The sequence below is a fragment of the Natator depressus genome, chromosome 9, assembly GCF_965152275.1.
Source record: "Natator depressus isolate rNatDep1 chromosome 9, rNatDep2.hap1, whole genome shotgun sequence".
In the NCBI taxonomy this organism is placed as follows: Eukaryota; Metazoa; Chordata; order Testudines; family Cheloniidae; genus Natator; species Natator depressus.
The window spans coordinates 42,747,232-42,774,276 of record NC_134242.1 but is presented as its reverse complement, the minus strand read 5'-3'; the positions used below and the strand labels follow the sequence as shown (position 1 = coordinate 42,774,276).

Sequence of the window (27,045 nt, the reverse complement as noted above, 5' to 3'; positions counted from 1 at the left end):
GTGCTGTCTTAAACATTCAGAATGTGTTGTGGGACTTGTGTTATCTCCTGAACATGCAATTCACATATTGAGGAAAGAAATGACACTGTGTTGGAAGGGAAAGCATGGATCTTTGCCTCTAAGCCAGAGCCAAGGTAATAAACAGACTGGGATAAGTGAGTACATTTTTTATAAGGGTGAGGAATTTTCTGATGCATTGTTAAGGGGGAGTAGTAAACTACTATTTGCAATTAGAAACTGGAATTAAGCCAAAGAAAATGGTTTAATAGTCTAAATAGAAGGTTTGAAAAACCTGGGGTCAAAATTTTCTGCAGGTGGAAGTTGGTGAAGTTCAAGGAGATGTGACAGTTAACACCACAGAGATTTTGGTCCCCATTCTCTGTGGAGCTAAAGGTTCAAATCCCAGTATCATCAATTCAACCTTTCACCTTTCCTGAGGAACATCCATTGAGAACCATGTAGTTTCCAGGGGGGAGGAATTGTCATTCAGAAAACAATCTAAGAGTAAAGGACTTGATGGACATTTAAGATTATTAGACAAATCTCATGGAGGGACTGCCACACAGTCCTTAGCCAGAAGTGTTTATTCTTCCCACTGGGATACAGATAACAGTGCAGACTTCTCATATTTTTTTCCTTCCCACTATGTGGTTAAAACGGTATTATCCAGTCTTAATTATGATTTGGTGCTGAAGCATATATCAACTACTTAGTAATATGTTTGGAGACTGACATTTTGGCAGGACAGTCCCCATCTAGTGATTGATCTTAAATAGGGCTCACAGGCAATTAAAAAAAATTAATTGTGACTAATCGCATGTTAAACAATAGAATACCATTTATTTAAATATTTTTGGATATTTTCTACATTTTCAAATATATTGATTTCAATTAAAACATAGAACACGAAGTTTACAGTGCTCACTTTATATTTATTTTTATTACAAATATTTGTGCTATAAAAAAATAGTATTTTTCAATTCACCTCATACAAGTACTGTAATACAATCTCTGTCATGAAAGTTGAACTTACAAATGTAGAATTATGTACAAAAAACCCCTGCATTCGAAAACAAAACAATGTAAAACTTTAGAGCCTAAAGTCCACTCAGTCCTGCTTCTTGTTCAGTCAGTTTGTTTACATTTGCAGGCGATCATGCTGCCTGCTTCTGGTTTGCAATGTCACCTGAAAGTGAGAACAGGTGTTCACATGGCACTGTTGTAGCCGGCGTCACAAGACATTTACGTGGCATATGTAATTCCCAGGTGGTGCACCAGCAGTGCAAAGTCTGCTCAGAGTGAAGGTACAGCTGAACAACTGCTCATGTAATGCTGTGCTCCTAGATGGGTCATTGGCAGCTGGGATTGAACCTGAGAGCTCGGGATCTTAAAACACAAGCCCCCACTGCCTGAACTGAAGGACCCAATGAGGCTAGCGAAGGCTGTCATGGCCTCAGTCTCTATAGGTAGTGCAGCCACCACTAGAGGGGGACACAGTGCCACACTGAGTAATTGTGGGGAGAAGGCTTCCAAGACAGAAAATGATGAGGTTAGATGAGGAGAAATTGGGCCAGTGCATCCCCCATCTGTGTCTAGAACATTAAACTGCTCCCCCTGGTAGAACCCACAGGGGAGGCCAGTTGTAGTACCTAGCTTTTGTGTATGCCTCCTTCAGCACAGCTGCCCATGCAGAGGCAGGAGTGAATCCAGCCTGTTGTCGTCAAATCTTGGCTTTTTGTGTCAGAGAATTTGAAGTCCCTTATTTCTTTAACATTTGATGCCAAAGGAAATTGGAGACAAAGTTTCCCCAGTTAGAGCTGCCTAGCACCAGGTGTGGAGAGAGAAAGCCTCATACAGTGGCAGTGGGAAATCTTAGGGCAAAGAGGCTTGTCATGCCTTGGCCACAGACTCTTCCCCCTCATAACACAGACCAGTTAAGCCAAAGAACAAAGAAGAAGGCAACAAGAGAGGGAAATTCTGACCATCTCTTCCCAGCAACGAGGAAAGAGGCTCACCATGAGCCCTCCTTAAAATTCTGAACAGCAGATGGAAAATAAAAATGGCACCACAAGTAGTTTTAGTGTAAAGGTCTGATTCCAAGCCCATTGAAGTTAATGGAAAGATTCTCACCAACTTCAGGGGGCTTTGTGTGAGAGATTGCAGTGGTAATTGTACTTTACATAGATAGCCGTGCTTAATTTATAGCCTGTGTCTTTTACTAGACTAAATGGGCAGTTTACCTATAAAAGCTTACAACAGGAAACATGGATGCTATTGAACAGCATAGAAATACTCTTTCCCCTTACTCTAAACCTGCTTTGGTGGCTGTATTTTGCCCTCATTCTCATGAAGAAGTCCCAGTGATATAGGCCTTGATTCAGCCAAGCATTTATGGATGTGTTGAAGTCTCATCAAAATCAACCGGATTTAAGTTCAACATGTGTAGCTGTATCAAAGCCATAGTAACTTTCCCCAGGTCACACAAGAAGCCTGTGGCAGAGGCAGGAATTCAAGTCAAGTTTTCTGGTGCCAATGTAGGGCTGTAGCCACAAGACCATCCATCTTCTTCTAATATGCTCATGGCCACTCCTCAGACCTTCTCCAGCTCCTTAGGTGAAGAAAGACCACGGTAAGTTGCTTGCCATCTTTTTCCTGTGATAGAAACACATCTTTTGAACAATCTTTTTTGCCTAAAGCATGTCTTGGAAGGTAACCTGGGAATTCCAGATTTTTTTTTAAACCTGCCATTCCAATTAATAAGGATTTCTGATTCCAGCTGTTTCAAAGACACCTAGCCCACCATGCATATGAAAGCAGTTGGTGATTAACATTCTGAATGTAGCTTTGATTTTCAGTTTGAATGTAGAAAGTAGATTCTGTATGCCAGTACCGGATTCACCGTGGTGCCAATGGCTGGGCCCAAGCTCAGAAGGGGGCCATAACACTCGCTTCCTCCCCTCTTGCAGTGCTGCAGAAGCGGAGGATCTGAGAGAGAGCCTCGGAGCGGCAGGGATCCAGCCTGGGAGCTGAGAACCCAAGGGGTCCTGGGAGCTGTAATTCCTTGGCCAGCTCCCTGCCTAGAGAGCCAGCCCTGAAGCAGGGAAGGAACTACATTTCCCAGCATTCCCTCCGCTGCTATCAACAGGAAATGGGGGGAAAGAGTGGGGAAGCTGAGACCCCATGTGCTGCAGCTTGCTGTGAATGGAAAGCTGGCTGCTAGAAGGGGGTGGCACTGTGAATGGGGAACAAGTATGCCCAAGGAGTAGAAGGCTTTGGCCCAGATATCACCCTCAGAAGACTTCCCCAGATTGGCTTAGGGATGCTGGTGTGACCTTGCCTGGCAGCCCCCAAAGAAGGAACTGGGTGGAATGAATGGACAGTGCACCTCTCTATCTGAAGCCTAGCAGGGGAGGTATGTGGACCCCTCCAGGAAAAGTTAAAATGAAAAGTAAGGGAGGGGAGGCTCTACTAGAGGACCTGGGCAGCTTTAGGTACAGTACCAGGCACACAGGAGGATTTCCACTTCTGAGCCATGGAAGCAGAAATTGACTTTTCCTTTCCAGATTTATCCAATATTCAGAAAGGGAATCTAGCACATGCCTTCCAGATTTGAACACTCTCAAAATTTGGGAGTGGTCAAGCTCAATTTGGGTTACTTCATTTCTCCCAAATCAAATATACTGATCCACTGTAATTTGCTGTAGAAAAAGTAGGATAAAATTGAGGAAAAATGCTGGGGTCTTCCCAGTGCTAACAAGGACTGGAATTGCTATTTTCAATAGCCATTGCCATTTTTTTTAGTTTTGCTTGTTTAAAAAGAAGACCGTGATATTACATTGGCAAATTCCCCATAGAAATGAAGAATGGAAGAAAAGAATAACAAAAGCACTTCAACTTTTCCTCATTTATGTACGACAGTCTTACAATATGGATCAGATATCCTCCAATCACACAAGCTGAAAATTGTTCCACTTGACCGCAGTTCTGTAACCACGCAGGAACCAGTCCTGTCCGTGTTCTGTGCACATCCAAAATTCCTGGTGAATTCAGAAGTGCCTTGCTTTTGTGACCGTACTACCTGATATTTTCAGCCCTGGTAAGTGAAGCAGCTTTATATTTAGTAATTGGGCTGGAGGCCTCTCAGAAAAAGTTAGGTGCTGTAGGAGGTGTTGCTTATTCACTAGGTAATGTGAGACCTTCCTGTTACAATAGTAAACCAGTGCAGTATAGAATGCACTTTGCTCCTGGAGTCTAGAATGCGGTCCTTTGTTTCTATACACAGCCCATTGAAGACAATGAAAAGACTCCCACTTACGTCAACAGGTTTTGGACAGAACTGGTTACACACGGGGTAACTCCACTGTCTTCACAGGGTCCTGGTCGTACAGGGGAGTGGGGCATGTGAGCTTGTTGCAGAGCTGCTGCTCAGGGATGGGAACCTCCTGGCATTCCAGCCTCCAAAATCATTCAGACTGCACTTTCTGCATGAATATGTGCTAGCTGAGAGGTATGTGGGAATTGGTGGCCTCTGCTGCAGGTGATGGGCATCTTGGGTACTTAAAGCCATGGCCTAGGGAGGGAAGCACCTAACTCCAGAGTCTGCAGCTGCCTAAGGCCAGCACTGAGAATTTAGAACCCCTAGTGCTGCCATTGCAAGTCTAAAGCATGCTCAGCCTTGGAATTGCCTCCCCTCCCTTGCTAGCACCTGCTGCTATCTAAGGCTGGCCTCTGGCAATTGGCCCCATGGCTGTAGCCAGAGAAGCTGCAGGTGGCTCTGTGACTACTGGGGGCCATTAAGCTAGGAGCAGATAAAGAAACTGAAGTTAACCTCAAGGAACAGAGGTCACCAGTAGGAAAGGAATTTCAAGGGGAGCAGGGAAAGAGGAAGCAGACCAGGCTTGCAGGGGGAGAAATAGCCCCAGCTGGCTAGGGAGCATGTCCAAGTAGAAGGGAAACAAGCATAGGGAGAGGTGGTGGTGACCAAGTAGTAGACTAGCATGTAGATGGGAGCAGAGGGAGAAAGGCTGGTGACTTCAGGTTCCCAGGGGCTAAGTCCTCACTTTGGGGAAACGGTGTTTGCAAAGTGGCTTGCTCAAATGGCAGGATGAGCGCTGAGGAGGGATTTGTCAGAATTGATCAGGTATCTGCTGGCTGTGAAAGTCTACTGAGCTGAGACCAGAACCACATACAGTGACTGGTGACATAGGGTGGTACTGGAGACATGGCTACAGAAGGTCTGAATGAGGAAGGAGATAAATCTGGGGGGAGTTTCCCCTGATCACTGTGAAATTACTGCTCACTGTGGACACTGGTAAACCCACATGTATATACAGCTTAATGAGAAAAACTGGGGGCTGAGGGAGCTGTGTATGGCAATGTATATAGTCATGCAGAGGTGTGTGATCAAAATGAAAAACGTCTCTGAGATTCAGTACCGGGTATACTGTGGCACCAATGGCACTGCCACACCAGGCCCACACTTGGAGCCCACAATGACTACATGGGGGCCCACAAATATGTTTGGAACCAGGGCCCGCAAAAGGTTAATCTGGCCCTGCTGTATGCAAATTACACACTTAATAGGGACTACTCCTGCTCTTATTGAAGCCTATTTTATTGAAAGCCAGTCATACGCTAGAAAAAGTTTTCTGGAACTGTATAACTGCATTTGCAGGCCCTCCTAGTGTAGATGCAGCTTATCCCAGTTTCTCAACTGAAAAAAGTTTTACAAGTTTTTACAAGCACTGGGCTTGTTCTGGTATAGAAATGCAAAGACAATCTTACTTCTAATTGACCAGCAAAACCACCCAGTGCAGACTTAAGGGAAGCCATTTCAAGTTTGGCTGTTGATTTCAGGATCAGTTCATTTATATAGTATGCAACTTATTCGTTTGCTCAGATCAAAGCCTGATTTTATTTTTCTTGATAATATCAAGGTAAGCATGTATGTGTATCTGTGCGAGGTATTTATAGGACCCTCTTTAGTGTAGCAGCAGCACACCTCACACCTTTAGTGTATTTAGCCTCACAACATCCTTGTGAGGTAGGGAAATATTATCCCCATTTTACAGATGGGGAACTAAAGCCCAGAAAAACTAAGTGATTCACTCAACAGGTCTGTGGTTGAGCAGAGATTTGAACCTCTATGTCCCAGACTAAACACCCTAATGACTTGACAATCCTTCCTCTACAGATATTTCAGATTCTTAACACTCCATCTGCTCTGAGCTAGTCCTTCACAGACATGTTCCTACTCACATTTAAGACCTGCTATCCATTAGACTTCCCCTACAGTGTCTATATCCGAGAAATATGGGCAGCCCACTGAAAATGTTTTAAAGACTTTATATTAAAAGTGCTCCCTGTAGAAAAGTGAACTCACTGCTGGCATGCCTGGGGATGGTGTAGCAGCTGTTTCCTCTCTAATACCTCCTGTGGATGGTCACTGTGGTCCTGTGGTGGGGTCTTACCACAACGTAGCCTGCCAGCCAGTCAGATTTTAGTTCCGTCCCTTTTGGGTAACTAAGTCCAACAAGTCCAGTGTCCTAACACCTGCTCTTCTGCTCCAACTCAAGGTCCTTATACCCTTTTCCCTCGGGGCTTTAAATCTTTCTCAACCCTTTATGTCAGGAGGCTTCCCTTTATGTCAGTGGCTGGTAGGGGAATCCAGAACCACCTGCCACATAAGGTTCCAGTCCAGGGACCTATAAGCAGCAGCCAAGGCCTGCTCTTTCCATCTTCTTGCTGCTGCTGCCTCCTTAGATTTCTTCCTACTGTAGCCTTTTTTCAGGCTCCCTTCCCACAACCTCTAATTCCCCCCATCCTTCAGGTCTTGTCTGGAATCCCTCAACAAATTCCCCCCAAAAAGTACAAACTTAAACCAACTTCTGCCCTTCCTCTTAAGTGTCCTGTGCTCCATTCCTCAGTTGAACACTTCCCAGGACTCTCTCCCTAGAAGTCCAGATCCTGCCCTTTAATCAGGGTTCATCAGACAGAGCCTGCTCCACCCCAGTGGGCTGTTCCCTGTTGCTCCTGGCTTCTTGCCAGACATTACTCAGGAGAAGATCTCAAGGCCAACTATCCCCCTGGGCTTTCTCTGTGACCCTGCCAGTCTTACCACTCTGTGGCCAAAAGAGGGACTGCAGAGCTCTTTTCCTTTCTCCTGCAGCCTCTTCAATACATTAAAATGTGCACACCTTCCCCTTCCTACCCAATGGGTTTGAGTCTTCATCCACTGAAATCAAAGGCAAAAGCTCCCAGTAACTTCAGTGGTGCAGGGTCAGTTTCAGAGAATGCAGGTGTGAATTACATGTTATGGGCACAGGATGACTGGGCTTGTCTTCACGGCAGAGTTAACTCAAGTTATAACTTGAGTGTTGCTCCTAACTTGAGTTCTGTCCACACACAGAAACCCTTAACTTCAGCATGGTGATGCTTTTATCTCAAGCTGGCTGGCCAGACAAGGGATACAGGTCAATTCTTGAGTTAGCACAGCTTGTCTGCTGCTAACATAGAATCACAGAATATCAGGATTGGAAGGGACCTCAGGAGGTCATCTAGTCCAACCCCTGCTCAAAGCAGGACCAATCCCCAATTTTTGCCCCAAATCCCTAAATGGCCCCCTCAAGGATTGAACTCACAACCTTGCTCAGAGCTCATCTTCACTGCTTAAAAAAGCCCCAGAACCATAACATGAAGACCAGGCACTATAGTCTTGCCATGAGGAAGATGTGTCATGGTCAGCGCTATACCTCTGCTCGAAGTTGACCTGAAACGTCACTCATTGCAAAACTGCAGTGCCTGTCTTCACTGTGTTTTTCTCTTGCGATAGCTCACAGGCATTAGTCACCCAAGGTTTAAAAAAAACCTCACCTTTTTTTAGCAGTGAAGACAAGCCCTTTGCTGCTGATACAATCATGCTTCGCAGATTGAGTGTTATTTTTCAGAGTGATTGCTCTCACTTGAGCTTGGCCAACTTAAGATGAGTTAACCCAGTTTAGATAACTTTGAGTTAACGCTGCACTGAAGACAAACATAAAGATGTGGCATATCTCAGGAAGAAAAACTGTTCTGAATTCTAGTCCGCAGCATCCTGTATGACCAAGAAGGATATGTTAATGTAGCTTTGAGATAAAGAAAACCATGAGCGCCAGTCTTTTTCCTTCTGCTGGCCAAACAGAAGCATCAGTTTTAAAGGGGGAACAAAACCCAAATATTTTGAGATAATGGCCCCTTGCCCACTTCCAATAGCTTCCTCCCTTCAGATACAGGTTTTAGGCAAACAGAATTGTAGGTTTGTCTGATGTTTTTCTCGGTTCTTTCTTAAACTACTAATAAGGGTTGAGAGAATGTTACCTTGAAGGCAGGTAAAGCAGAGTAAGAATGTGTGCCAGACACAGACAGCAGAGGGAGCAAGTTCTCTTTCCATGAAGACAAACTGACTGAACAGGGTGATCAACAACCTTGGTTTCAAACTGCAAAAATGCTGATCAGTGTAGTCTTTTGGAGGCAACATATTCAATTAGGAAAGTTCCATCTCCTGCACAGACCTCATCCATCTAACCAAACAGAATAACAACAAAAGTGAAAGCACTATTGAGCAAACATGAAGGGGAAAAGCTAGTTATTCAGATGGGTATAAGACAAATTCTTCAGTGGCCCTGTGCTGTATGTACAATTGCTTTGCTGAGGTAAACCTGATTACTATTTAATATACATACTGGCGTGGCTTAGGTTTTCAGCTTGATATAACAAAGAAATTTGCTACTGCAAACAGTACCAATACCTATCATAATATATTGTTTGGGGTTTGAGTGTAAATAATTTAGCCAAAAGAGTTATATAATTTACAAAACATAGTTTAATGCTCAAACTTTATTTTAAAATGTGATAAGTGGTTTCGAGAATTGATATTATCAATATATTAGATACTTTAGTACTGTATGTGTTGTAGATTGTTTAAGCACATAAATAGGTGCTGTTACAGATGGTTAGAAGCCACTTGTTGACCTGGTGGACTCTACAACAATCTAACCATTGAGTAACTATTTATTAATCCTTTGCAAACTACTTACACATGAAACTTCCAAGTAGTTAGTCAAACTGGCCATATTTATGTTAATTTGTAATCAACCCAATCCAGGAATTAAAGGATACATGTTTTCAATGGATTAAAAGAAATTTATTACTGAACATATAGCCAGCATGTGGAACTCAGTGAGGCAAATAGATTCAATAAGGATTAAATACTAATTAAATAAAATTAGTGCCTTCAAGTATATTAGCTAGAAAGTGTCAAGCTCTAGCCATGTCCACAGTTTATTGGTCATTCATATATTAGGCAAAGGGACTATAGAAAATGGGGGGGAGGGAGGGCACAGCTTGAGTCTCTACCTTACCCCTCTGCATAGCCCCATTACAGCTTTTTCCATCGTTTTTGTTCCCTTCATACCACATGTCAACAGGGAGCATAGAAACTTATTGGCCAGATTCTGATGCCCTTGCTCACACTGAATAGGCGTCCCAGTCACTTCAGTGGAGCTACTTAACATGAGCAAGCGTATCTGAATCTGACCCCTTTCTTGCACATTATATCAGCGCACCAGCTCTGCCTTAGTTAGGGTTATGACCAGCTTTCTATTTATAGCTCAACTCTTCTAAGTACTCTCAAATCTACATGGTTACTCAGATTGCCTTGAAATTTGATGTGCCTCATGGGGTAGGTCAGTGTTCCAAATTGAGCCCATTTGGACAGTGGTTCCCTCAACACAGCCATCTGAAAAAACAACTTTTCTGAAGGTTGACATATTTTGGCAATGTCTTTTTTTGCCAGGACCTGGGGATCAAACCATGGCTCTAGTCCCAGAGAGTGCACAGCATCCCTTACCCTTTGGGAGAGCAAAATTCAGAGTGCTATTAGCAAAGAGTTTGGTTCTCCAGCTAAGGGTCTAAGAAGGGACTACGGGTCAAACACCAAAAACAGAACTTTTGCAGAGAGAGAGAGAGACATGAGGAGTTGTAGGTGGAAAGCTTTTATAGCAGCTGCATAGCACAAGGGGATAAGCAGTAAGCCTGATCCTGAACGCAGCCAACTAGTGTCACTTCAAGTCCCTCCCCACTCAGAAATCAAGAAAAGTTTTGAAGATCTGTTGCTAAAAACTCTGTTGGGTGTGTTATTTTGGGGGAATTTAACCAAAGTATTTGCAGAGGGTGGGGAGAGATATGCAAATGCTTGCTGAGAGGAAGGGGGTTAGGAGGAAGTAGGAGATAAGGTTTGGGGCTACAACAAGGGGAGACTTGTACCAAATGACTGGAGGATAGCTAATGTAATACCAATATTACAGCAAAACAGGTCTGCTACAGTTAAGATTGAGAAAAAAATGTGTAAAGGATGATCTGCAAAGTGTTCCAAAATCCTTACCATTGCCTAAGCGTCTTGAAATTTGCTGTGTCTTATGGGATTGTGGGCAGGCTCAGTGATCCAAATTTGGGGTCATTTGTGCAAGAAGTTTGGGATACAACCCTCCCCCCCTTAAAAACAGCTTTTCTTAGGGGTCACAGATTCACAACTTTTCTTCGTGCACACCTGGTTTCTAAAATGTGAATGGCTTCATGGGATGGGAAAAGGAGAGTGGGCTGCAAATGGAGTGTGTGGGGGGGAGAGCTTTATGTTGTGGGGGGGAATATGGGGAAAGGAGAGAGACACACCAGTCTTCTCTCATGCTTAGAATTACTGTAACCACCAGACATCAAAACTGTCATGTGCTCAGGACATAGGCCATGGCTAAGATTTCTCTCACCAGCTCCATTAGGAACAATACCCTCTACACATTTCAAAGCACAGCCATTATTCTCATTTCACTACAACAAAATACACAGGGAGTGATGGAGGGCACTTAGAAATCACTTAGCAACAGTGTTTCTACACTACAGCTGCTGCAATGGCACAACTACTGCACTGCAGCTCCCCTCATGCCCCTATCAATGTTGTTAATCCACCTCTCTGAGAGGAGGGGGCTAGCTTGATGGAAGAATTCTTCTGTTGACCTAGGCGTGTCAACACCAGGAGTTAGGTCAACCTAACTATGGCACTCAGGGTGTGAAATTTTAAGCGTTGATCAGGCCTGTAGCCTGTGCCACACAGAGCATACCGCATCTGCTGAATTTTTCAACCTTGTCCTCCCCTTTTATAAACCCTTCATCCTTATGTGTATGATGCCAACTCACATTATACTTTCACTTACCCTTCATTAAACTCACAGACCACACTCATCTCCCACCTAACTGCTGACAATCCCTGTGGCAAAAAGGCCCGTACTCTGTTAGTGACACAGCCTATGCAATGCAGCACTGACATGAGGCATACTGGATTTCCCAACATTCACATGCACCTTGTTCCTTTGATCATACACAGAAGAGTCAGGAGGACACACACACACACCCCAACCAAGAGGGCCACCTGGTATCTCATTGCAGGCCTTCCAAGTGCGCCAACTTATTCCTCCACCATCCAGTACAGCTATACTTGTCTGCGTGAACTCCAGCTGCATTCACTTTATTAATTCCCAGTGGTTATTGCCAGCTCCAGGAGAGAAGAGTTAAGATTGTGTGGGCATGTGTCTTAGCTCTGTATTTCGTTGTTTTCACAAGTTTGAGTTTTGCTGAACTCAGCATTCTGGAAGGGCACAAAGATACCCCTGACCAAACTTAACTCTGCATTAACAGGGGCTTTTTACCATTTCATTAATTCATTAAAAACTTCTCAACATCTACATGTATTTTAAAAAGAAAAAATGTTTAAAGGTTAAGGAGTGGGATTTACAAAAGTGCTTAAGTGATTTAGGAGCATGAGTCCTATTGAAAGGAAAGTCTGTTGACAGATCCCCGCTTATGTTCCCTGTGGTCCTTACTGCACTAAACTCCATGGGGCTTGTACTCCTAAATCATCTAGGCACTTTTACAAATACCACCCTAGAACAAAACAGTTGATTTGATAAGAGCCAAAACCGTTTTAGGAGTCTGCTTTAGATTGCCATACTAGCATTTCCCACGTGCTGACAACGCAGGCCACAATTCTTTCACCTTGAATGCCTGAGTACTCCCATTGAGTCCAGTGGAGTAAGGTGCTATTCAACATGAGTAAACATTGGGCAAATCAGGATTTTACCTCCAGGGCTCACAATATTGAAACTGATCCATGGCACATTCACAGATACATTTTCCTCTGAAGTGTGCTATTGCTGATATTAAGTACACCTACTGCCTCCTCAGACCTCTGAGATATAAGCCATTGTATGTGTTCTATTTTTACCAGTCGTTTTATGATCAATTTTATTGTAGCTGGCTGCTGTATAAAGATGGAGCTATCAATGGAGATGAACAAATCCCACTGACATTGAAGGAACCTAGGTTCATGAATCAAGGGGAGAAGAGACGCTGGAGTATTTGCAAACTTTTGTTCATGCTGCTAAACTCTGTCCACTCTTTGATAGCATCAAAGATGTAATTAAGTCTTATATTTAAAGGATGATCTCTATTGTCTTGAGGCATGAAAACAATGAACAGCTGCTGATTGCTTAATACCTAGAGTGCAGCTGGGGCATTCAATCAATCTGAAAAACAACATATTGGAGTATATTACAAAGCAGTGGAGATTATTGCTATGGCACATTTACCTGTAATATGAACATGGAAATACATCTTCCCTCAAAAGTGTCTGAAAGTGCTGTGTGGCCAGTTTTTCAGATTATCGATTTAGTTCACCTTGGGACATTGCTGCGATGAATAACTAAGTAGGGATGAGGTGCAGGATTGCCCAACTAAAAAAAACCTTTGATTAAGGCTTTAATGTAGATGCAGAAGGGAGGGAACATCTCATGAGAGCTTTCCCACCAGAATTCCAAATACCACTGCCTCTTGTTTTATCTGCTGCAGATTCTTTAGGTGTGCAAATTCTACCAGTGATGACAGCTATCAAAGCAATGTGGGGCCTGTCTACACATCCAAAACAACCAAAATTAGCAAGAGCTGAAGAGATGATGCTGGTGTACATTGGCACAGCTTGGGATCTGGCCCACAATGTCTTCTAGTGTCGAACGGGGTTGTGATGTTATTTGGCCTACATAGAAAGGGCAAACTATGGCTATGTCTACATTACAGACCTTGCTGTGCCGCTGTAAGGTCTCCTGTGTAGCCGTTCTATGCCGACGGGAGAGAGCTCTCCCGTTAGCATAATTAAACCATCTACAACGAGTGGTGGTAGCTACGTTGGCAGGAGAGCGTCTCCAGCCAACATAGTGCTGTCCACACTGGCACTTATGTCGCTGAAATTTCTGTTGGTCAGGGGGTGTTTTTTCCACACCCCTGATCAACAAGAGTTTTACCAACAAAAGTGCTAGTGTAGACATAGGCTATGTTATATCCAATTTAAAAACCATGCTTTAGCCTGATCTCGACTACTCAGCTAACTGCATCTGGGCTAGGCTCAACTATGATTTGTTGCCAGGTATTAATGTGAGTTTAGTAAATATCGACCAGTCTGTCCACACATGATGCTTCAAAGCCATGTCCAAATGTGAACAATGAGAATCTGACAGCTATCCGACACCAACTCAATACCTGACGCACGGTGCATTCTAAGTAGAGATGAACCTGAACTGCAAAACTGTCTGGATTTCAATCTCTTGAAAATATGGGATATTCAGATCTTGAGTTTTGGTTTGGCCCATGATAAACAGAGGTCAGATCCAAAAAGTGAGGTTTTGATTTTGGATACCTGTGTCTATTTCTGGGAGGCTGGCTGCCAGTCCCAGAACCTACACGTGGGAAGTGCAATGCTGGCAATTCTGAGTATTTCCAAAATGGCCACCCGCATGGCAGATGACTCTGCTTTGTCCTCTGGTTTTAGAAAGGCTTTGCCAGAGGGGATTGCACAGAGCACAGAACCATTAGTATCTCCCACCTTTATGGCCCATTGACATTCAAGACAGAGTGCCAATATGTGGTCTCCCAAATTGTGACATGAGGAGAAAAGTCTGGACCCAGCTGTACTCTGTGCACTGGCAGAAGGGAGCTATAAGACTAGGTATGGTTGACACTAAATGGCTGAACATCAAATGAATACGGTTTCATTTGGCTTTTGCTGCAAGGAACTTACTGTGATGTTACAGAAACTATCTTCTCCTGGGGGAGCTGCAATCCCTGTGGACAATGGAAGCGGTATTACTTTGTGAAGGCTGGATGCCAGGGTTAATACTGTCCTTGGCACTTCTGTTCCATGTGGGCAAATCAAGGGTTGATGATACTGGGCCAGATCCTGCACTGCATTACATGAGGGAAAGTTCGCACTGATCTGTGGTACAAAGCTTCCCTAACACCAGCTTACCTAGCCCATAGAGGATCTTGGGGTGGCATAGCGCCGCTATAGCATTTCCAGTAGTCATTGAAAGGGGCATGGCTGGGGAAAAAGTAGTGTGGTCAAGTAAATCTGTGCCATACAATCCTTGGTGGCTTTTTAGGCTTCACTGCTTGCTAGCACAAAGCTACCCTAGCTTCAGCCTGAAGACCAAACTGGTGCTGCATAGCCCTGGGATCAGGGAGAGGCCAAAGGTGGCTTAAACCCTTAAACATTTAAGTAGGATTTACATGCTTCATATGTAGGGGAAAAACTTTGGTGATTAACATCACAGGTGCGACATCTTGGAATGCCCAAACAACAACTAGGAATCCATCTTGGCTGCCCTTCTTCCCCCTCCTCAGGTGTAGTTTCCAGCCCTTTCTACCGAAAGGTGGGAAACCAAGCAAATCATGTGACCTGTGATATGCCCAGTAACAGCAGGACCTATTAGGGCCTGCACAGCAGAGGGAAGGGGCTGCCCTTCTGAGTGACAGAGTCTGGAGGTGCTGCTGATGCAACTGATGGAAAGCACAGCAGACACCTCAGCTCTCTAGATTGCCTCAGAGGAGTATGCTGAACACCATGCTCATTCATCTGGTTGCGGGAGCGTAGTTCTCACTTACATACAGAGAGTGCGTCACCAGCTGCCACTCTTTCAGTGAGGACAAACACACACCCATGACATTGCAGGGGGGAGTTCAAGCCAAGTCATCGCTGGGACAGAGCTGTCATCACCTGATCCTGAGGTCCACTTCTTACCTGGGGTTCCACCTATCTGGATGGAGTCCAGAGCTGTCCAGTTGTCGTAAGGGTCCTCAGAGCTGCAAGACACAGTAGCAGTCCATTGATCCTCCATCCTCTTACCTAGGTCCCGTCCTAGGTAATTTATCCTCAGTCACAGTCATGATACTACCGGTCCTTTACTTACCTTTATATCACCTGTTGTGGGGGTCCTTGCTTTACCTGTGTTCCTATTCATTTGGTTTACCTCTGGTTTACCTTGTTTAGAACTGTTGATGGTTTAATAAATACCTTGGCTGTTTATACCCACACATCCTTTTTGGTTTACCTTTTTTTTTTAAGGGGCTAACAACAAACCCCCAATGATAGATGTGGGTAGCGGGACATTCTTCTAGATTGGTTCAACACATAGATAAAGTGGTCAGAAAACTAACTTTTTTCCTGCAGAAAATTACAACTTCTGACCCCCAAAAATAAATAAATAAACCAAGAACTTTCAGCTGAAGCCAAAAAAATTTTGACTGAAATCTTTCAGTTGGTAAATGTCACCATGGTGCTTCATGGGTGTTGTAGTTCAGGGGCCTCATTCTCTTCTATGGGCTGGGTTCTCGGACCAGAATGCATTTCCCATGATGCACCATGATCCACCACTGATTTGGCATGGGGACTCATAGGAGATGTAGTTTAGCTGGGAAGCCTGGCCCCAAAAGGGTGAATAAAGGCATGGGGTACCCAAACTACACCTCCCATAAGGCACCACAATGACATTTGCCAATCAAAATTTTTATTTTTTTTGGTTAAAAGTTTTCAGTTTTGAGATATTATTTTTTATATAAAGTCTAAATTTTCCACAGAAATCAGGCATTTTTTCTTAAAAACAAAACAACAACAACAACAACAAAAAACAATCCCCACAAACTTGCACCTCAAAATCCCAATTTTCTGTCAAAAAACAGCTTCAAAGAAAATTTTTCAACCAGCCCTATTCTTAGGCCCTGTGCGGGCCCTCTGTACAGGAACAAATTTTGTCCTGAGAGTAATACTCTAGAGATTCCAGGCTCGACTCTAATCACTTAAAATGGTATAAATTCAAGTAACTCCCCTGAATTCCATGTAATGTAGTGTAAAACCATTGTAATTAAAAGTAGAACCAGATCCTCTACTTTTCTCCCCACAGTGGCACAGGGATACTGCGTAGTAACTAGCACACAGTTCTTTCTTTCCCTGCCCTTTGATTGAGTCCTGCTCATGATCATTACACAGCTGTCACAAATTACGGGGTCACCCTGACCATTATTAGCCAACCAACGTACAGGAATTTGAATAATTGCAATACAGTCATTTCTAATAGCTATGCAGTTATTTCTCTAAGTATGCAAATGTATCCACTCTGGCTGTAAAAATTCCTCTGCCCTGATTGCTTGAAAATTTCGAGTACAGTAACCAATTTGCCAGCAACAAAGAGGTCACCTCAATTTCCAATGAGCTGGAAAGGTACAACATTTTCACAAAAGGGAAGAAAAGCCCCAAAGCAAAGAAAATGTAGCTGTGCAACTACTGAAAAGGAAATAGCTATTTTTTAAAAAGTGTATATATAATTCCTTGTGGCCAAATTCAGATCTTGTAAGTGTAGTTACAACTCTATTCACCTGTGTATCCTTTACATCTGTAGCATTTGGGCTGTATTCCTGGTGGAGGTACTCAGATATCCATGCTTTCAGTGATAGTTCTGTATATAGCAGCTTTGTTATGTGTTTTTACTGTGCAAAAAACCCTGTGGAGAATGATTTGGCTATTTAAGCCCAGGGTGTCACAGTCCTAGTCAGGCTTCCCTTGTTGGATGCTCACCAGGTTGCTGTGTCCAGATTCCAGCACTGGGCCAGTGTGCTTTCAAACTTTACTGAGTTTGAGCCAAGTGCAGGCACTGCCTCTGGCTTTCTAGGCACATTCTCAGGGTGCATATTCTCCATCTAACACTCCGTTCTGAGATCTGGGACCCCATCCAAGTGCCTAGGCCCTGAGACTCCCTCCTTCCACCCAGACTCTCCAGCACAATCATTTCTAGAGCTCCAACCTTGTGGGCTCTCTGGTTTACTGTTTACCTTTTCAGGGACATGGGATAGTTGACGTGAACAGACATATGCTTTGCAGTGGGTTTCTTAAAACAATTACTAAGCACAAGAGAAATACAGATCCAAGTAAAATCAGAAGCAACTAAACACCATTCCCTGCTCCAGTTTCTTTATCAGTCTTGAGCATTCTTTGGGATTTGGGTCAGTGTCTAAGAAGTCCCAGCTCCTTCCTTTCCTATACATGGTTTCTCCTCCAAATCACGGAGTCACTCTTGGACCTCTGCAGTCAACTTCCTCCCTCTCTAGTTTGTCCACCTGGCAAAAATGTTTTCCCCAAAAAGCCTGTGCATTTTTATTTCTCTCTCGCTCAGCCTCTGTGGTTTTAAAGGCTGGCACTAATATCTCATGTCCTTTGTTCTCTCTCCTGAGGAAATTCTATTCCTTCAAACCCTAGCCCTCTGCAGAGAAGTTGAAGAAAACTGGGTTTATCTAGGATGCAGTCATCCCTCTGTTCTGTCTTATCAAGATCTGTTCAGGTGCTAATATTCTTTAACAACCAACCTATTCATAGACAGACATTTAGGTGCCATTCCCTGGTCCCTTAGCACAAGGAGCGTGAGGTAAGAACACAGTAGAAGACAGCCACAAGATATAAAGATGCAGACAGTTCATAAAACCAAAGTGGAATTCATAAGTTGTAAATAAGCAGTTTCCCCAGATTGTCAAAAAGGACAAGAAACTTTAAATTAGATGTGATGATAAAAGTACAAATCAAATTTATTTTTCAATAAACAGATATTACATGACTATGTGGGGGAATGTTTCTCTATTTATTAAATGAGAAGCATTCTCTCTCTCAGAAACAGACTGCCCAGGTTATTGCTTTGCCCTAGGGGATCATCCCATTTTTGTGTGTGTTTTGGATTCTAATTCCATCCAAACAGTGCTATTGTTAAGGCAAAAGCATCCACATGTTTATTTTTATTCATGTACCTTTATTTCTAGTCAGTAATAGAAAGAGACCTGGTTTGCTCCAAAGAACATCACACAGTGCTTAGGTCTGTGCAAAATTGATTGCTTGGCCATTAGAAATGGGACCACCCTGGGACAGGCACCAGGTACTGCCAGTTCCAGAACTATTCCCCATCAGGGAACAAGTCACATAAACAAGTATGCAGTCCAAACTGTATTTCCCCTATTCCCAAGGGGAGCTTGTGAATGCTACTTTTGATTCTGGCCTCTGACAGAGATGGCTGATATGCCTGCTTTTGCTTCCCAGAGAGATATTTACAAAAAGTACTTATTGATTCAACCTTCTTAGGATAGGTTAGTGGAATATACTCTTTAGCACATGCCCCTTCCATAATGCAATAAAAAGGCCATTAATTCGCAGAAGCTTTGTTACTGCAAAAATTCTTTAGCAAACTTTGGAATGTAGACTTTGAAGAACTGAGCCTTGCTCTTTGCACCACACAAGCCCTTTGAATTAATGACCTTCCCTGACAAAGGAGCACAAATATTTGCAAGTAACTTAAAAATAAAAGACTTGTTTATTCCAAAGTAGCAGAAGAAGAAACACTGGGCTCTTTCAGCAGATGCTGTGCTGTTAAATGCTATGGTATCTGCAGGAAAGGGTAGTTACTGCTTTAACAAATTTGCATTTGTGGGCAACATGGAATTTTCAATTACTGCTCAGTAGTGTGAAAAAATGCAAGTCAGTGACCATTAATAAAAAGTTCTGCTAATTGATCTGATTCTGTACAAGCATTTGTATTGAGCATAGTGCATCATTGCTTCCACAGTATTGTCATGAATGAACTCTGACAAAGGGAGGACAACTAAATATTAAAAATGCTGCAAGATAGTCCGCAGTGTATGTGTTGGGCAGATTCCAGAAAATGTGGAATTTGGTTTGGCACACAGTGCTAAAAATGCAATTTATTCTACCCCAGCAAGTAAGCAACCTCTCCCATCCAAAGCTTCTGAATTAAAAGGTCAGATCAAACTCCTCAATATTTCTGTATTCCGATGTCATTTTTAGTCTGAGACAGACACAATGGGGAAGCAGTAATTATAGCAACTCAGAGCACTTGTTCAGTTTGATCTACAGCAGATATAGTTATTTAAAATTTCCTTTTAGTTATCTGTTTATAATTGCCCAGGTTCCATTTAGTGTTACAAAATGGAAATCCTTAACATTTATTGGCATTTTCAATTTGTTGTTAGTAAAGAGAAAAGCTTTATAAGATAGTTAAGATTGAAAGCATGTATCAACTAGAACACAATTATCAGGTCTATCTAGTTCACTATCCTGTCTCCAACATTGGTGGGCACAAGATGCTTCAGAGGAAGATACGAGAAACCCCACAGTAGGCAGATGTGGGATAGTCTGCCCCCAATGAAGGTCTCATCCTAATCCCTAATAGTTAGGGATTAGTTTAAAACCTGAAATGTGTTTTTGTCACTCTTCCAATCTTATTCTTGTTAGCATTAACTCTTTTAACTCTGGATATTCTTGTTACCAATATAAGTGCCCAATCCCTCTTTGAATCTTGCCAATATCTTAACCCAAACCACATCCTGCGGCAATGAGTTCCACAGTAACTGTGGTGTCTACCTACAACCCAGACAATGTATTACCATTTTCATATAATCATTCTTCTATCTCAAAAATAAAAAGAACTCAAAAGTGAGAATCTGGAAAGGAACAGGTAAGGTATATGGCTACTTCAGCTATGCCTTTATGCTGCCTTCTCATCATCCCATACAAATTATATCTCCTCACCTAACCTAAACCCTTTTATTGTGTTCTGGAATAAAAAGATATATTTTGGGCTTGTCACAAGGCACAACACTCACCGCTGGACTGGCTCCTCCTCCTGGTTGCTGTGGGTATTAGCTCAAGGACAATGCCCCATATCCACAGTTTGCACCCCATCGCTCTGTCTCGACTGGCAGTCTCTCCAGGAACCGCGACACACTCTTCATGACTCAGTCCTTCAACCATGTCTCTGACTGTTTCTCCCACTTCTGGGGGTCAGTACACGGCAGTCCATTTGCCCAGTCACTTCCCTCAGTGGCTAAGCGGGGAGGACCTGAGCCTGTACACTGCTCCAGGTCCCAACTCAGGCACCCTCTAGGGGCAGCCTCATGCTCCATCCCTTCTAACTGTTCAGAACATTTCCCTGGGCCACTTCCCAACAAGCCCAGCACCTACTTCACCCTTACTTCAAGGCCTCTGTTCCCTTAATCCCTGCCAGCAACTGCTCTGTCCATGGTGCTAGAATCTCTTTTACCAGCTAGGAAGCCAGCCCTTACCCCTGGAGCCCCAGGCCACAACTGCCTGGCTCTGCCCCCGCAGCTCCTTTTTTTCACATGAGCTCTGCTGAGCCCGAAATGGTTGGTCCCTGCAACCCCTCTCTGATAGGTTGCAGACCGTGCAGCCACTCTAGGCTGCTCAGAGGACTCACCTCCACTGCTCCCTCCTGGGTTTAACCCCTTCCACGCTGGTGTGGGGGTACATACACCATCACAGGGCTATATGCAGAAGCAGTAATATGCTATTTATTTAATTAGAACTACAAATTTCAAATCTTATTGAGTCCAAGGGTGCATTAGTATATGTCAGAGCTGCTAGTGGCTTCTGCTAGTGCAATACATTGACTGGGTGGCAAAAGGAAAAGCATTATCATCTGTGGGTTTACCGAATGTGTTGAATTTATGGACCCACATCTGCAGAGCTGACCAAGTGAGAAAGGGCACTGTTGCACAGAAGGTGCCATTGAGGGAATCAGGGATCACAACGAACCACAGTGCTCTGGCCATACTCCCTTTTCAGTCATGTCCTCTATGCTGGCCACAGGGAGAAAGTGAGTGACACAGGAGCCACTCCAGCAGCTCCCAGCCACCTGAGGATGCTGCTATGTAGGAGAGATCACCTGAGGGCTGGATCTGCTGGGTTTAGGGCCACTGAAAAAGAGGATGAATGTCTTTATAGGGTGTATTGGGGGGCCTGCTACCTCAGGATTGTTTTTCAAGATCCACAATATTTGGAACTGCTTGGTGTATTCTAAAGCCACAGAGATTTTTCCTTTCAGAGGTGCCTTTGTGAGTCAAGGCTGTAACAGGGTCAGCCAGCACCCATGCGCATTCTCATGGCCAGAGGTCATTCTGGAGCACCCTTCTTCTTCTTCTTCTTGGGCTTTGTGGCATAGCAGACTCACTTCTAGATACAGTCTATGACCGCCGTGCACTGTGCTTTGTGTCTTGGTTATGACTTAGAGTCTTGCACCTTTTCCTTGGATTCTTGATAGATGTTGCAAAGAAAATTCCCCCTCACTGCCGCTTCCAGCTGCCCTTTAGAAGGGAAATTACCTGATCCTCTGAGATGCGCCCTCTTTCAGTAATCCATGTCGGCTAGGCCCAGGCCCTCCAGCCCTTACTTACAGGGCAAGCCACCCTGTTGCAAAGACCACAGAATCATTCCCGGCAGGAATAACTTAATGCTGTGCATAGACGGGGATGAGTTCCAGTAGCAAGATCCATCTGAGCAAAGCGGGGGCCCCCTGCAAAGCCATTTGATTGTGCCCATACACACTAGGCCCAAGATCGAGTGTGTAGCCTTCCCCACCCTCCTTTTGCTAGCGTTTATCCCACAGAGGCACCTGTTGTCAGCATGAGTTTTATATATACAAAAAAGGGAAAGTGACGTACAAATCAAATGACCAATGCTAATGACCTGTCTCCTCCTCCTAGGGATTTTAAAGTCCTGGGCATATTGCTCAGCAGCCTGCATAGAAGTGAATCCACAGTACCCATTTGCCCATGGAAACCAGCCCCTCTCCTTTGGGAAATAAATGTAAATAGCTGAATGCACTTTAATGGGTCCCACTGAGCCGTGTCTGAAGATCATAATACCCAGTCCTTTAGGACAGTTACCTGGGGACCACAACCAACAGTACAACGTCCAAATTGTTGGACACCTGGTTTTCTTTGGGTCCCACTCAGAAGACTGAAGTCAACCAGTCTCTTTAAGTGATAACATGAGCTAAGCAAGTAACCTACTCTTATGAAAGTGACAGACAATTTCCGTAGTGTTACATTTATTTTTAAATCACTACTACAGATTTTATTTGCTTGCACTATTGAATAATTGTAAGCAGATTTTCCCACACACACATACTGTTACCTCAAAATTTACAACAAATGCCAACCAAAATAACCTATTTTGGAGAAGACCTTTTCCTATAGAGAAAAATTAGAGAGATATTGTAAGCAGCAATTATTGAATTAGCTGCTGGATTTTTTTCTCTAGTTTTATACTATAGGAATTTTATTCCCAGTTTATCTAGACATTTCTGACCATGGATGGCGCTGCAATATATTATAGATGTGTGCAGCTACACACTTTTAGATTAGGCTGAAAAAATCAGATTGGTGTATTAAGTAAGTGACGTTCCTTTCCTTATTCCCCACCCTTCTCTAAACGGTTGTTTATTTTACAGCAAGAGAAGCCCATTCAGATGTTTGCAGCTGACTCAGAGCTACAGACCTCTACTCACTTAAGAGAAAGGTGGGGAAAAGGGTAATTTCTAAAATGAAACTAAAGTAGCTACAAAACAAAATATTTCCAAGACATTTAATTTCACGTGAATGCGGGTGAACTTTTATTAATTTTTTTAATCCAGAAGAACATCAAACCTTAGTACTTCAGTTCTTTTAATATACTTAAAGTTTTTTGCAATTAACAATTTTTATAAGAACAGCCATGCTCGGTCAAAACAATGGTCCCTCAGACCCAATATCCTGTCTCTGGCAGTGGCCAGTGCCAGGTGCTTCTAGCAGTTGGAGGGTTAGAGACACCTGGAAATGTTATAAAAATCTTATTGTTACTTTAGTGAAAAATAGATGATTCCAACCTTTTTTGTATAGAAGAAAAAAAGGTATTTTGATATATTCTGCTCTATTTCATTTTATAGATTATATTTCAGAAACAGGAATAATAATTTGCAGAGACCATGAGGTTTATCTTTATTGGCTTAATTTCCCTCTGCATGCTGATGAATCCATTAACAGGTAAGTTAACTTTTATATTTATCCTTTATTTTTTTCATCTGCCTTAAATATTTTAATCTAGATCTGTTGACTTGCATTTGATATCAAATGTTATTCATACACCAGTCACAATTGCCTTCATTATTAGCAAACAGTATTCAAATTGTACCACGGAGTGACTGGAAACAGGGAATTCTTTATTCAGCTGTTTCAAACACAGAAGTTCAGCTGTCAGTAGGCTCCCTATCAATGCATTGCAGAGCTGGTCAGCTTCTGGGCTACACAGCACCTCTTTGTACGCTGCAAACCCTTCTGAGACCTGCTACTGATTATTTCTTATTTATTTACAGATGCCCGGCCAGTGCAGGATGAAGACGGTAATGCTTTTCAGACTTTTTCTCCCTCTCCGCCCCCTACATTCCTAAAAATTGGAAGAGCCACTTGTAACTGGCAGGCCCAATCCAAAATACATTATAGTCAGTGGGGAGACTCCCATTGACTCAATGGGCTTTGGATCAGGCCCTGATATAAATGGTTTCATCTGCTGCTGATAAAGTATGAAATAAGAAGTAAATAAATAAATACATGAAGTGCTGCTAGGCAATTGATTAAAAATATAAACTTTTTTTTTGCATATTACAAAGAGAGAGGATGTGTTAGCAAAGTTAAAATAAAAACAGTAAAACTGATAGCTAAGGCATGTCCTTAGATGATCACCAAACTATGTGTTTAACAGTGCTATCATAAGTTAAGAAATACCAGACTTTTAAATATATTGGGCTTGCAGGAACCTCAGGATGCATGTCTACTTATTGGCAAAAAATCCCAACTTCCAGGACAAAAAGCTTTCAATCTACAAATGACCAGAAAGCCAATTAAAAAAAAATAGGAACACATCCTCAGCTGGTAAATATCAGTATAGTCTATGGAGCTATGCAGATTTACGTCAGCTGAGGATCTGGCCCATAGTATGCAATGTTTGCCTTTGCTTTCAAAAAGTCATCCTAACAACATTTCAATTGCCTTATTGATAGGTTTTGGTGCTTTGGATGTTAGCTAGTTATTTCTGAAAACAGCATGGGGAAATTGTGTTGACCATATATTTGCTTAAATTCTTATTGAGAGTAAAGAGCAGCAATGCTAGACAATTTTTCAAGCACTGCTAGAAAAATGATGGACACAAACACCACACCGTGTTCATTGAGATGTGTGTTGGCATGAGAGTGAAGACTGTCTTGGATCTGCTGATATCCAGTAACGTAACATTCCACTGGAAACAGCAGTGCCCATCAAAACATGAACCTAGGCGGACAATGTGGGGGTGGCATGGAAAGAATTTGACTGTATGTTAATTGAAAACAAACATTTTTTTTAACTCCATGCAACAAGCCTCATTGGCTTGCTTTAATTACACCTCACAACTCAATTTTTTTGATAATTTTTCCTGTGCTTTAACAAATTTAAGGTGTGTGCAATATTTTATTTGAACTCAGGAAATAATTTTTGATGCAACACCCCAATTAAATAACCACATATCTCTTCTTGGTGTGTATTTTACAATATAAAAACCTAGTTGGGGTAATATTTTACAGCTCTCATCAGCAGATGTGTTTTTGTTTCACATTGTGCCAAGGAGCAGACTGCAGCATGAACCTGGAGATCAGCTAATACAAGCAGTGAACTCTATTCCACAGACAACAGTGGCTAATTCGTTTGATTTTGTTTTGTTACCATCTGTGACTATGCACTGCAAATTCTATCTTACGAAATTAGGGCCTGATCCCGGACTGCAGAGAACCGCTAGTTCCCACTAAAGGGTCTGATCTGAAGTTCATCAAAGTCAATAGAAACACTCACCACTGACTTCAGTGGGGTTTGGACGTAGCCCAAACACTAGGGGAGCAGAGGTCTTCATCCAGCAAAGCACTGAAGCACACATGTGACTTTACGTTTGTAAGTACTTCTTCAGCTAAGTTCCACATATGCAGAAGTGATTTGCTGGATCAAGCCCCAAGGGTGCTCAGAACATGGCAGCACCAGGCCCTGAGCTCAATGAATTGGCAACTCAAATCCAGATTATTTTTTACATCCTCTTTAAAAACAAAGCCAAAACCTGGCTGTCTGCCAAGTGCAGAGTGTCTGCGACTGTTGGACATTTCCTGTTTGGATCTCTTTTTCCATCTCTATAGCCTTTGGTTTCTGCTGTCTACAGAGAAGAGACATAATTCTGAGGCTTCAGACTTCCGCAAGGCACCTTAGACCCCAATCCTGATATTTGAAGCCTTCCCCCTCATGCCTCCCCAGCAGAGCTTGATTGATGCAAGAGTCAACCTGCATGGATCCACTTGCACGATCAGCTCTCAGAGTGGGTCTGCTGCTACTCCCACTGTGTCTGAGAAGTCTCAGGATGTGGCCTGTACCATGCAGGAAGCTGCAGCCAAATAAATGTTAATAATGTTATCATGGAAAAGTATAGAAGAGTTATCTGCTATTTACATCGTTTAGGGGGAAAGGGTTCCAGTTTGGGATCCTCTTAGCTGACAGCAAGAATCAAACTTGGCTGGCATCCAAGCAGGAAGGACAGGGCTACTGAAAAATATTCCACTGAAATCGTTTGCAGTGTGTATAGAAGAAGCCATATTTATTTGCAGAATAATTATTCAAGGTGGGAGGGTCTTGGAAGGCCTTGCTGTATAAAGCTATACAATGCCATCAATTTTCATGCAAAGCTCCCACTGATTTCATTTCTCTATGAAATGTCCTAATATTGAGCACAGCATTTTCAGTTACACCCTACTCAATTTGGAGTACTTCTAGCTAGCTTAATAATAGCAGTACTTTACTTTACAATCACGAAGTGGGTAAGCACCTCAACACCCTTGTAAAATAGTTCACAAGGATTATACCTTAACTATGGTATTCCTTTCCTATCCCAGGCAGACGAAAAGTGGTGGCGGACGATGGCAAAGGTGACTTAAAGCCACCTTTGGCTGACCTAATTTTGGACTAGGCCTAGTCCCCAACCAGCCCACAGCACAAAGTAGAGCAGCCCCAGTTCTAAGTTGTGCCAGCTTCTAACAGCTCTCTGTGGGCCATTATACCAGATCATAGCGTACTTTGACCATGCCTTCTTTTGCCCCCTCCCTGCTCTGCCTATCATCCCCCCTGCACCAGGGGCAAAGGAGTTGGTAGTGTAGAGCTTTTACATTGGCTGTCTGCCAACCAGAGAACCACTTGGGGGCATAAAGGGCCATAGCCCTAGAGAGAATCAGGGCCTGAGTGAGGGTGAGCGACCTGCTCCATAGTGAGGCCTAGCACTAGAACCCAGGAGTCTAGGCTCCCGGTCATGCTCTAACCAACACATTTCATGTTATGTTAATCTAATTCTGCAATTTTTATTGTAGACCCGTATCAGGAACCTGCAGCCCTGCCATACTGGCCTTTCTGGTCCAGTGATTTTTGGTCGTATGTGGAGTATTTCCGGACTCTGGGAGCATACAACAGAATCAACGAAATGGCCAGAACCCTGTTTGCTCAATACCCTTTTGGAAATAACCTTGGTTATGATGTTCCCTATCATGAGCACTAATGATTTTGCTCATTTTGCTAAAGCTAGTGCTGAGACCTTTAAAGAAATTTACTGCTGCCAGTAAACTTGCCAGAATTGCCCATTCAGTCTGTTATGTTGTTTCAATGTTTTTAAACATTCGAGTATCCTTATATTGTATAGCGTTTCCATGTTTGTAAAATGGCAGACAATTAGTCCGGCTTTTCCTTTCCATA

At 43.0% G+C, this 27,045-nt stretch overlaps 1 protein-coding gene across 2 annotated transcripts; it reads left to right on the top strand.

Annotated features, from left to right (window-relative positions):
* The first annotated feature begins 14 nt into the window (after nt 1-14).
* On the top strand, nt 15-27,045 carry OTOS (otospiralin). Of its 2 annotated transcripts, none has more exons than XM_074962993.1 (4): nt 15-134; nt 23,187-23,283; nt 23,613-23,639; nt 26,667-27,045. In XM_074962993.1, exons 2-4 carry the CDS (start codon nt 23,226-23,228, stop codon nt 26,849-26,851), a joined length of 270 nt encoding a protein of 89 aa, XP_074819094.1. In that variant the 5' UTR covers nt 15-134; nt 23,187-23,225; the 3' UTR covers nt 26,852-27,045. The 2 variants fall into 2 exon arrangements, with proteins under 2 accessions (XP_074819094.1, XP_074819093.1); XM_074962992.1 differs by lacking the exon at nt 15-134 and adding an exon at nt 22,709-22,780.